The 13036-nt window shown below is 47.5% G+C and overlaps 1 protein-coding gene across 1 annotated transcript; it reads left to right on the top strand.

Moving 5' to 3' along the window:
• Window positions 1-4776: 4776 nt before the first annotated feature.
• On the top strand, window positions 4777-10734 carry EAH_00018990 (DnaJ domain-containing protein, putative; the record flags this gene model as incomplete). The annotated part of the gene is made up of 11 exons (XM_013397396.1): window positions 4777-5131; window positions 5344-5454; window positions 5927-6024; window positions 6274-6441; window positions 6727-7224; window positions 7817-8044; window positions 8658-8761; window positions 9154-9448; window positions 9634-9732; window positions 10174-10334; window positions 10563-10734. 11 exons carry the CDS (start codon window positions 4777-4779, stop codon window positions 10732-10734), a joined length of 2289 nt encoding a protein of 762 aa, XP_013252850.1.
• Between the last annotated feature and the right edge of the window lie 2302 nt (window positions 10735-13036).

Raw genomic sequence — 13036 nt, 5'->3', positions numbered from 1 at the left:
TTTAGGACTTGCTAGAGTGCATGCTTTCGAGTCCCGGGGCTTTCACGGCGTGTAGTGCGGCGGGCTGGAGAGGGCTGGGGTGCTTATATAAATGATATCTGCATGTACACAGCAATTGGCTTGCCTTTGCAAGTATTCCTTCCTTTTTGTGGTCAAGTTCCTCCCCAGTACCAAGCGCAAAGCAGCTACCGGAAATCTAGTTTACTCCTCAGCCCCAACTTGGGTAACGAATGTGATGAACCCTTGAACCGTTGTGTTACATAGTTTCTCTGAGGTTAGTGCATGCATTTGTATTCACGTTACGGTTTGCTAATGAGGGCCAAGTAAGTGTTGAGGGCCAAGTAAGTGTTTAGTGATTTCGGGTGATATTAGTGCCTGCATCAAAAGGAGCTTGGGTAGGGTTCTACGTGGGGTTGCCTTACAATACAAGTTACAGGAAGGTGTGCTGCAACTCATAACAGGCAGCTGCCTCTCTTCACAAGCGCCAGGCTTTTGAACCCCGGCGCTGAGGAGGCGAGGAGCCTGATGAATATTTTTTGGCTGTTGGAACTCACGGCGGTTCTCAGCAAAAATCGTTGGCTGTCGTTTCACTTTGTACCGACACATAATTCAGCGGTTCAGGGGAGAGCTGGGGACCCTGCCCCCACACTTGGCAGGCCTGGTTTTTAGCACTAACCAGTCTTGGTGGCTCTTTGCCTGCACGAGGAGTTTTATATTCATTGTGGAAGCCTTATTAGAGATTCCGTCTTTCTCTACATAGATAGTGGTGGTGGAGCACGACCTTCCCTTTGGAAAAGGTTGCTTTCCTAGAAATGGCTGGGCGCCTCGTCGCACTGAAGCGAGCACACTATCCTCAACCGACCCAGACGGGAATGGTCATACTCCTAGAACAACTCATGAGGAGTGCCTCCGCTCTTGCCCGCCTTCCAAATCAGATGGGCGCATACATGTGGACGCAGTGCAAGCCTTCGATGCTTCTCCGGATGTGTACTTTAGTCTTCAAAATGCACCTGAAGCACCACAATTCCTAGTGGCGGAATCAAACTTGAAGGGCAGCCACAACCATAGTGGCTACATCCTACTAGTGGTGCTTCTTTTGGTAGCACATCGGGAGAGAATGGAAGCTTTCTAGGGTCGCCTGCGATGTACGTCTACTTCCAGCGCGGAAAGGAAACAATCTACGACACAATTACGGACGCTTGACTAACGGGAACGATCGATAGTGCTACATCGAGAAGCATCAATTCTTAGTCCCCTCTCCGCTGCCCAGTCACTTACTGCCTCTCTTCCAGCAACAGGCCGTCTAGGAACCAATGATACAGAAGTTCTAAAAAGCTCCCACTCCGCCGTAGTACTCTTGTTTACAAACGGGTGAAAGGGTGCAAGCCGCCGACGAGATGCAGTACCTACGCACCAAAAAAAGAAAAAGTGCTGCTTTCCCCCCACCAGTTGGGCAACCAACAAAAACCCCATCGAGGAAAGCAGCTTCCACTGGAGAATATAAAGAGGGTCCCGTGCCTAGTCACACGCAGGGGCAGCAAAGGGCTGGAGCAGTGAACTGCTCGAGAAAGAATGCTGCGATCGGCAAGCGAGCAACCCTTGCGTCCTGGCTTTGTTATAGGGAAATCGCCGAGCACAACCGGGCAGGTCTTCCGAAACTGACTGGTTTCTTGCCAGTGTCCGTAGGGTCCCCTCGTAAATGACTGGGGCAGCTCCCTAAGTCCCACTGCAGACGCGCAACCTGGCGAGCAGCGTATGGCTGCCAGCAACGAAGTCCAAATACTGAAACTCCCAGAGCATGAGCTGCGCATTTAGTAATGAAGAAAATGAACTCTAAGCACGAATTGGTTGGAAGAGAACCCCAGAGTCCTTCCCCAGAACCCCAGCTGCGACGAGAGTCCTCTGTCTTATCCGAAAACCATTGTGTCCAACACTTGGGTCAACCCTAAACCCAAGACCAACACAGCTTCCTTTAAGTGTTCTGAGCGAAGCACCTCATGGGCATGCATACATAATGCAAGGAAAACGGCAAAAGTTCAGCCGTTAACAACAATGTTGGGAAACAAACTGGTGTTTGCAAAGGACCAGGATGCAAGGCGGCTCACTCGCGTCGACTTCAAGCACCTCAAACGGATCACGGTGAAGTGGAATTTTCCGATGCTCCGAAGTGACGAAATACTTGACCGCCTGCATGATTGAGCACTTTATTCATCATTTGACTACGCGGAAGAGTTTTTGCAGCTTCCCATACATCCCGACGACAGGGAAATTAGTGCATCCCATGCTCCAATACACAAACGAGGGCGCCCATAGCTTTTTTTTCCGTAAACGCAACTTACCCATTGTAGCGAGTGGCTGGTGACAATTTTTCGGCAGAGTCAATGAGGGATGGGCGGCATAGAACATAGCCGACGTCCTTGCGCTCACCCAACTTTGCAGAAGCAGTTGCAGCACCTGCGGAGTCCTCTGCAACTGCTTCTTGAGAGACAGCATTTTAAAAGAACACGAGAGCTTGCTTACTGGCGCTGTTGCTGCAGGTCAGTAACAACAGGAGCTGCACCTGTGGTGGAAGCGGCTGCTGTTGCTGTTGCACGAGTGTCAGAGGCGCACGAAGCAACAGCCGCGCAGGAAGCTGCAGAGGAACTGTAGCTGGGTCTGTCGCAGTGCCGTCATGATAGGCGGATGCTAATAGAGAAAGCAACAGGGACCCATGTTGGGGCGTCGCTGCTGCTGTCAGCAGTGCTTGCAACAGTAGCGGAGAAACAGCCGAGTTGTGAGTTGATGAGCTCCACAGAGGAAACCGAAAAGAGCAGGTGCTGATGGGGCAGGAAAATACATCTGAGTTGACAATACTAGTGCCAGCACAAAGCAAACTTGCTGATGCTTCAGACACTGCCTAGTCGATCTCCAGCGGCGCAAAATGCACCCATCACACGGAAGCAGAGGGATCGACAAGCAAAACGCCCCAAAACAGCGCAACAGGTAAACAAGAAAAAGCAATCGCACAGAATATTAAACAAAACAAACTCCTGAGCATGGATGCATGTTTCGTCGTAGCACTCGCCGACTTCAGCGTCCTCGCTGGGCTGTATGTACACTATTGGGTTTCTCGTGTTCACAGCTGGATGGCTGATGCAGCTGGTAAGGATCTGCTACCCTTCCTTCAAGATTAGACGCAGCGAAAACTTTAGCCCGACCAGCACTACCTCAAACAGCAAGTTATCCAGCAGCAAGAGATGCTGCGGCAAGCAAGACAGCAACACGAGTTGCAGCAAGAGGAACCGGCAGCGCACCGGACACGGCGCCCTTTGCAACACCAAGCAGTACGGCAGGAGCCATTCCTTTCTGTCTACAAATCTATTTCTGGACAACCGAGAAGATGAGGGTGCGTGCGACCTTCGTGAAGAAGGGGAGTGAGCAAGTAGCATGCACTGAAGTTAGTACATGCATCGCTTCGCCGGCATTCATGAGGGCCAAGAAGGCGTTAAGCAATTATCTACAACCTTAGAGCGTGCATTAAAAAGAGGGGATCGATACGAGCATATGCAGGGTCCCCTTGTAGCAGGAGCTACAGCTCAGTGTGTTGCAAGCCACCTATAAGCCGCCGACCCTTCATACCCGACAAAGCGCCTTGCGCTGTTGTGTCCAGGACTTGCGGAGACTGGGGGGAGGTCAGCGGCTTTTCGGAACTATTACCTGAACCTGTTTAACTCTATTTCAGCTCTTGCCGGTCCTCTACAGTGGTTGAGGACCCCCTTTACACGGTGCAACATGTGCACAGCCCCAAACAGGCAAGCAGAAGAAGCCTCCATGCTGCACCTTTTTGACGGGGCCGCACGTATTAGACTAATGGACTCCGTCTAAGAAATACAAATCTCAACGAAAAACAACCGGAGACCCAAAGCAGCACACCATTACGTCGCGCGCGCTGTACGCTGTATAGACAACACTGACTGCATGGCCTACGCTGCTGTGCTGCGAGCAGTGGCCTTTTACCCTTACCTGCGAGAATCATCAAAAACTCGTTAATTATTTACTGTTTGTTAATTAAATAAAGACAAAAAAACACTCGTTTCAAAAATCCATTGGGAGCAGCGAGAAGCGTTTGTTCTGCAAGCGAGCCCTGCTGCTGCAGCAGCAGCAGCAGCTGCTGCTGCTACGTTTGCATGCGCTCCTAGCACAGCCGCAGTAGCGCTGGCGTTTCCTCACCGCTAGTTGATAAGCAAATTGTTGTTTTTTTCCAGTTATTTGTCGTGTAGCTGGTTGCTAGGTTGCTAGAACTCTCTGAGAGCGGGTGCAGCAGCAGGAGCAGGAGCAGCACCAGCAGCGGCAACAGCTGAGCCATATGCTGCAGGAGCTGACAGTGGGCGTAGCTCCTTCATTTAGCCATATGCTTTCCTTTCACTGATTCTATATTTGCAGGGTTTTCTTCTTTTCTTCCTTTAGCGCGCATACACCTCACGCCACCCTTCATAGGGGCCCCCCGTCTGCTGCTGCTCGCGCTTCAGGCGTCTCGGGTTCAAACTGAGCTTGTGTTGTTGCTGCTGACTGCACACTCTGCTCTTTGGCTTCACTTGACTCACACCTGCCGACACAATCGACAGCCTCAGCGGCAGCAGCAGCAGCAGCACCGACCCTGTCAGCAGCAGCAGCGGCAAGGAAAGCAGCAGCCACAGCAGCAGCAACACTCGCATCAACGACTTGGGGGGTTGTCAGCGGCATCGATCTGCTGCAGGCACACACCTCTGAGGTGTACGTTCACCTCATCCCCCTAAAATGCGTCGCGTTTCAGGGGGGGGCAAGTCTCCCGGTCGTTGGGGAGGAGGAGCTGCCCAGCGTGCAGCAAAGGAGGCTGCTGCTGCAGCATCAGCAGCAGCACCAGAGAGCCCGGCTGATCAGCAGCACAGCAATGCGAACAGCCCCAGCTCTGACGGTGCTGGCGACCAGCAGCAGCAACAACAGGAACGGCAGGAGCAGCAGCAGCAGCAACAACAGGAGCAGCAGCAGCAAAAAGGCGGCTCCAGCCCCAGCAGAAGCATAAGCAGAAGCATGCATTCTCCTAAGAGTCTGCGTGTGAAGGCGCATCGCCGGCCGCAGGAGGGAACAGGGGAGGCGGAATACGACGCCAAGAGTGCGTGTTCAAACCCTAAACCCTAAACCCTGATTTCTATATTCTTCCTCGATACGACTGTAGATACTGCATAGGCGTTTGCATGCCATTGAACTGGAGTGAGGGTTCAACAACTGCGACTTAGGGTTTGGGCGGCGACTGAGCCCAAGATTTAGGGTTTAGGGTATAGGGTTTAGGGTTTAGGGTTTAGGGCTGTTGCGGTGTATGTACAGTGTGGTCAATCGTACCAGTAAGCAAACCCAATGAGGCGGGAGAGCCCTCGCCTCCCCCTGATAAGACAGTCCTTGGCGGCCTCTTCTCCACTCGCAAACCTAAAGACGCAGGTGATGATTACTCTCTTTGCGTGTTTGTTTGTTTGTTTGTTTGTTTGTTTGTTTGTTTGTTTGTTTTTCTTACTTTTTGTTTCTTTGTTTGTCTGTTTGTTCGTTTGTTTGTTTGTGTGTACGCATGCTTTTGTGCGTGTGTGTGTGCGTGGGCGTTATATATGTGTATGACTGGATACCTCTATGCATATCCATGCGCATATATATATATGTATATATATATATATATACATATATATATATATGTATAGGTTTTTGCATATGTGTATGTATGCATGCGTGTATATGCAACTATGTGCGTCTATATATATATATATATATATATATATGCATGTCTTCGCGTGCGTATGTATGAATGCAAGTACGTAGATAAGTATATTCGTCGCTGCATATGCATGTATATATATATATATATGAATATATTAACAGCACTCCTTGTCTGTTTTTTTTCTCTTTTGATGCATGCATGCAGGCGCGGGGCTGTCATCGGGGCTGAAGTCTGTGGGGAAAGGCGTGGCGGTTGGAGCGGCTTCTCTCTTCGTTCTTCCTGCTGTAGGAGCTGCCCAGCAGGTTTGTTTTTGTTGCTTTTTGTTGCATTTGTGCTTGCTACGGGGGGGCGTTGGGGCTGCTGCTGTTCCTTTTCAACTTGCATGCATGCATGCATGCATGGATGCACGCGCATGCATGAGCTGTGTGCATGCATGCATGGATAATGCACGCATCAACCTGCATGCATGCATGCACGCCTCATGAATGATCTTGCGTGCAGTTTGTATGAGTAGACAGAAGTGTTTGGTGTGTTGTGTTGCGAATGAACAGGGAGTGGGGGGGTTCTTTAAAGGCATTGGGGCTGGCGTTGTGGCTGCAGTAACTCTACCTATAACAGGAATTTGCATAGCGGGGTATCAGGTTACTCGGGGTTTAATCAATACACCTGAGGCGATCCACGAGAAGAGTCAAGGAAAGAAATGGGATAAGAAAGAAAGGGTAAATATTGCAGTGTATATCCTGCAGCAAACTGCACCCACAAACCAAACAATTATACATATACAAATGTATATGTATAATATACATATACTTCAGACCTCTCGCTTTTCTTCTTATCTACATACAAGAATAGCCGTAGAATCCTACTGCATTCGTTTTGCATGCGTTTGCATTCATTTGCTCTGCATGCATCTACATTCTTTCTTTTTGCATGCATTTGCATGCATTTTTTTTGCATGCATTCGCATGCGGGAGTTGTGCTGGTGGCTGGTTTGTGTCCGTCAGGTGTGGAAGCCGAATTGGTACAGTTTGCAAGAGGAGGCGGCTGAGGTGCTGAGCCAGGAGAATCCTCACAAGCGCGAGTCTGGTAGCAGCGGGAGCAGCAGCAGCAGTAGCAGCAGCAGCAGCAGCAGCAGCAGCGGCAATCGTAAGGTGGTGGATACGACATTGTATGAAGTGCTGGAGGTGTCGCCCGATGCAAGGCCTGAAGAAATAAGAAGGCAGTACTATAGGCTTGCTCGCAAATACCACCCTGATAAGAACCCAGGCGATCCTTCTGCAAAGAAGCGCTTTCAGCAGCTGGGGGAGGCATATCAAGTGTTGGGGGAGGAGGAGAGGAGAGCTCAGTACGACTTGCATGGTCAGGCTGCAGCACAAGACATGCCTATCATTGATAGTGGTTTATTCTTTATGATGCTCTTTGGATCTGAAGCCCTCGAACCCTATATTGGAAAGCTTAAGATGGCTATGTTCGTTGAAATGGTTGACGCCCCAGGCAGCAGGGTAAGCGAAACAGCAAAAGGCAACGGCACTCTTCATTCAAATGCTGCGGCGTAGACACACCTACGCACCACTCCGCATACACCCTAGTGCAGCATCTTCTCGCGTAAAACACTCTGCTGCTGTCCGAGATGCTGAGAGCGCCCCGCAGTAACACAAGACGCAGCAACACACCACATCAAGTATGCCACTGGAGTGTACAGACAGCTCAGTCCAATACGCATACTGCAGCAGTGAGAAGACAGTGCCGATTGAAATACGCCAAAGCACATACAGCAGCAGACGGAAACATATATACACATCAAATGAATGCATGCATCCTGTACACAACACTCCTGCGCGGTCATCACTGACCTGCAGTTACACCTCAAACTCACTGCCAGCATTAGACGTTATTTCTAAAAAGGATTTCCTTGTTGCGAAGGCTACGTTGCTTGAGTCTGAAAGTACTTCTCTATCGGCTTTTGTTTTTCGTTGACTCACAATATCTGCCGCCACCTCATGTGCATCGCCTTCCTTTGTTTGCTGCTAAAGGGTTCGTACTTTAGGGGTTTAGGGTTTAGGGTTTAGGGTTTAGGGTTTGTTATGTGCTCAGGGCGCTAGAGGCGATGACATATCGGAGGAGATGTTTGCGTTCGAACAGAGGAAGAGAGAAGTTCAGTTGGCTGTGTTGCTGCAGCAGCGAATTCAGCCGTACGTAGACGCCATGCTGGAGGGGCCCCAGAGCCCGCAGCAGCCGCAGCAGCAGCAGCAGCAGCAGCGGGAGCAGCAGGTGGAGGCTTGGACTCAAGCAATGATTCAAGAGGCTAGAAACCTCTGCCAGGTATGCACAACGAACCGCCACGCAGAGCATTCTCTTGTTTTTGTCTTTCTGCGTGGTGCTCGTGCAGCAAAGGGCTGCAAAAGGAGCCGCAGCTGCAGCAGCAGCAGATGTGTTTGTGTGCTGTTGAGTTATTAGGGTTCGCTGAGTAGTGTTTTAGTTGTGCTACTGCACAGCCCATCTCCTTTTTTTTGTTTTTCTTTGGGTTTCACCAGGCAGTATATTTATGAATAGAGAATAAATACTACCATTAGAAAGAGCGTAGGAGCTCTTCGTATTATTGTAGACAAAGTATATTAGATTAAGGCGTTTGTTTTTCTCTTATTGTAGACAATATGTGCTAGATTGAAATGTCTTTCTTTTATTTTAGACAATATATATACTAGATTAAAATGTTGTTTATTTTTCTTTTATTGTAGAAAGTATTGTTTGTTTTTCTTTTACTGTAGAATATATACATACATACATATATATACATATATACTTTTATTGTAGTATATAGATATATATATATATATATATTTCTTGCAGAATATATATATATATTATATATATGCATATAGATATATATATATGCATATATATATATATATATACTTATTCTTTCTCTCTTCAGTCTTCGTTTGGAGATGCCATCTTAGAGGCGATTGCGTGGACTTACGAAAATTACGCCACGCAATACTTGGGGAAACTTGACACCTTCTTGGGGTTGGGGGGCCGGTGAGTTCCTTATATAATATATATAATATATAATATATATAATATATATAATATATAATATATATAATATATATTTATACAGATATATATATATATATATATTTATAATATATACATATATATGTAGGTATGTATGCATGTATGTATGTATTCATGTGGATGTGCTTGGGGGGCCGGAGAGTTGTTTGGGTGTTTATTTTTGTTTATATGTGTACAGTACATATATTTATTTATATATATATTATATATGTATATATATGTATATATATGTATATATATATTACATATGTCGCCTTTTTATCAGCTTTATTTTTTCTGTCTGTCTGTTCGTTTGTTTTTGCGAGTGTTTCTCCATCTCGTGGGTTTGATGCTGTATAAACTCCCTGCTGCAGCGCAGCTGCTGCCTACACTTCTCATAACGCTTCGTGTGCTTCTGCTGCTGCTGCTGCTGCTGCTACTGCTGCTACTGCTACTGCTGCTACTGCTGCTGACAGCTACGCCAAGATGCAGGCGCAGAGCCGGTCAGTGGGCAACAGCTGGCGTACAGCTTCTGCTGCACTTCGTGCTGCTGTTGCTGCACGACAGCTGCAGCAGCGTGAACAGCGACGACAAAAGAAACATGAAAAGGCGAAGAAGAATGCAAAGGAAGGGGAAACTGTACCTGAGGCTGGGCCTACAGCTGAAGATGTAAGCATGCAGATAACCACTTGGCTTCATGCTGATAGTCTTCTCTCTCTTTGTCTGTCTGTCTGTCTCTCTCTCTCTCTCTCTCTCTCTCTCTCTCTCTGGCGGAGGGGCAGGCGGAGCGCTCTGAAGCCGCCATGCGGAGCGTTGAGGGTTTAGGGTTTAGGGTTTAGGGTTTGTGTGCGCAGATAAAACAATTTGAGGAAACCCTTCCTTTGATTCTGGAGACGATGCTGAGTATTTGCCTCATGGATATTGAGACAACTGTCAGGGCAGCTGCCAAGAAGGTAGGGTTTTGAAATATATATATATATATATATATATTTGTATATATATGTAAATATATATATATATATTTATATATTTATGTATATGCATATATATATATATGCATGCATAGTTGTAGTGCTTTTGTTGAATTGCATGCAATAGAGGAGACTAGAAAGGGATTCGAAAAGAAACGGGAGGGGTATAATGCAAACCCTAAACCCTAAACCCTAAACCCTTAAACCAGTCGGAGAGGGAGGAACTCGCTGCTAATCTTAGTGTTTATTTGTCTTCGTATGAGTCGCATATTTTATTTATTATTTTTTTTTAATTTGGTTTGCTCTGGCGCTGCGAGAGGAAACTGAATTCAATAGAGTTCGGCATGTTGCTGCTGTTGCTGCTGTTGATGTTTGCCTTGCTGCTGCTGCTGCTGCTGCTGCTGCTGATGCTGATGGTTGCAGGTGCTTAAAGATATGAGCGTCTCTGTGGAGGTGCGGCGCCTGAGGGCAGAGGCGCTGGTGAAGTTAGGAAAAGGAATACAGCAAGAGACAGAGAAGTTCAAGACTCAGCACAAAGACGACAAAGTAGATCCTCTTAGGCGTATGGAGGATGCCCTTATCAAGTAATCCCGCAAACCCTAAACCCTAAACCCTAAATCTAAACCTCAAGCTGAAACGCGAAACCCTAATTTACCCTAAATCTAAACCTCAAGCTGAAACGCGAAACCCTAATTTGAACTTGCACACATTGCAGAGAAAACCAGATCGTTCGTGCTGCTTGCAACACTCTCTGCTGCTGATGCTGATGCTGTTGCTGCTGTTCTTGTATTGCTGCTGCTGCTGCGGCGCAGGGCGGCACAAAAGGCGGATGAGGAACGGTATAAGAGGGAAGGCGATCACACAGGGCCGCCTACCTCGCCTGCTGCTGCTGCAACAGCAGCAGCAGCTGCTGCTGCTGCCGCTGCTGAACGGCCGCAGCAGCAGTCTACAAACTCTTCACGAGCTGCGCCAGACTTCCTGTGAGTTGAGAAGACAGCCTACTCGACAGCAGCTGCTGGAGCAACGACTGCAGCAGCAACGCCTGCAGCAGCAGGGGGCGCAGCAGCAGGTGCTGCTGCGTAGACGTTGCTGCTGTTCCGCACCTCATGCACGCATTTCGTCACAAAGAGAGACATCGTCTGTGGCTCCAGCCACATGCAGGAACTCTTTGGGGTGTATGTACAGCTGAATGCAACGGCAAGAGCAAACAACAGCAGCAAGGGCCTCAGGGACATCCTCCATCGCATTGCCTGCATACTAGTTCTTCCCGAGGTTTCAAGTGCTGCTGCAGCAACTGCTGTTGCTGCTGCTGCTGCTGCTGCTGCTGCTGCTGTGGCTGGCGAAGGGCTTTTGCGTGTGTATAGGACAGGTCGCTTGTTTAGCATATGTGGTAGCCGCCTCCCGAGGCAAATCCTTGATATGCATGCAGTTGCATCTATATGGAGACAGCAGCGTCTGCATCAATTTGTTTGGTTTCGCTTGCCTCTGAAGAGAGAGGAAGGTAACAATGTGCAGCTGCAGCCAACTGGTTGATTGCTGCTGCTGGCGTTGCCGCTGCAGCTGGATGCCGCGCAGCTGCAACAAACCCCCCGGTGACTATCGCAGTGTTTGTACACCTCGGGGGGTGTATATCATATTCAATTCTATTTCCCTATTTGATATTAACAACGAAATACAGCAAAACAAACTTAAACTCGCGTGCCTCAACCCGCCAGATATGCACCAACCATCTACATATATCTGTATGAGTATGTATATACAGCATATATGCATATAATATATATATATATATATTTATATAGTATGCTGATATGGAGGAGCTAGGGCCCACTGCATAGTACACAGCAGACTTATCTAGGGCTGAAGGGTGTATGAGGTGCATGCGGCTGAACAGACAGCAGCAGGTTGAGCCCTTTGCAGTTCCCTCAGCGGGTATAATTAAGTAGAATATTATTTATTGCAGTTGAGGGCTGAGAGGTGAGTCAGCTAGTAGAGGTATAAGATAAATCTGGGGTGTAACTGATAGAAGACGAAATACTTTAATATACAGTGTTGTAGCCAGCACTGCATGATTAGGGTGTACGTATAATAACAAAAGTAATTGTGCCGCTATTAATACCTATAATAAAATTAATATCGTTTATTAATAATGCTGAACGGCAATACAAACTGGAAAACGCACAGAGTTAAATAGAGAGAGATCTACAAAGAGTGTAACAGCCTCATTTTTATCTGCAAATATATTAAGCGGATATAGACAGCTTTCTTAACGAACTTCATGGCGGCTTTACTATTAATCAAATACTATGAAAACCTTTTATTTATATTTTATTTATATTTAGGCTATGCCCTTGTCCGTCTCAGCCACACCAAAAGAAATAGCTGAGATATGCTATCTCTAAGAGCTTTAGCTCAGGGCCTGCAAATATTATTATCCTTTGTCAAATATACCGTACTTAAGTGCTTTAGCTGCCTCTGTGGCTCTGTGCTGCTGCGGCAGCAACTCGCAGCAGCAGCAGCAGGAGCAGCAGCAGCAGCAGCAGCAACACAATCCATCTCCCCACAGCTGCTGCGCTGTTGCTGCTACGGATTCAGCTGCCACCTCAACTCTCTCATCCTTTGCTCAGCATACACGCCTACAAGAGCGTGTGTGCAACAGGCGGGGGATGGTGTTGAGGGTAGGGTATAAGCATATTATCATTTGTTTGTCTTTGCTGCATGCACAGGGCTGTTGTGAGGTGCAATAATGTCAACTTGCTTTAAAGAAGAGTCCACGAAAAGAAGCATTTACCCCCTTCTTCTAATCTATAAGTAATTAGAACGAGTGTAGAGGTATATTAACTCTTAAACGAAGATGCTGCACACTTTGCTGCACCTCCTCCTGCACAGCAGATGGAGAAGCAGGTGCAGCAAAGCCTCACTATATGCATGCACTAAGCTGTGGACAATTTTATAACACTGACGTTGCCGTTAGTCTTTATGATGCATGCAAATTGATGTGCATGCATTTTAAGCAGATACATTAAGTGCATACACTTAATGCAGAGCGTTACACCCTTTGTGGACAAGTATGCCTATATTTAAGTGAAGATTACTTAATAGCTTCCTATAGAGTCAGTGCATGCAGCAATAAGAGGCCTAAACCCTGTTGTATGTACGGGTGTCTTGCTGTAAGAGTTGTAACACAATGATGTACTCCAAAGGAGAACAAGCAGCTTCTTCACGGCACCAACTCAGGCATAGCTGCAGCAACGCTCAGAGTGGCTGGGGGCTCGCAGTGTATCAA

The sequence above is a fragment of the Eimeria acervulina genome, genomic scaffold, assembly GCF_000499425.1.
Source record: "Eimeria acervulina Houghton genomic scaffold, Eah_scaff126, whole genome shotgun sequence".
In the NCBI taxonomy this organism is placed as follows: Eukaryota; Apicomplexa; class Conoidasida; order Eucoccidiorida; family Eimeriidae; genus Eimeria; species Eimeria acervulina.
Note: the sequence above shows the minus strand (reverse complement) of the source record. Positions and strands in the feature narration are given on the sequence as shown.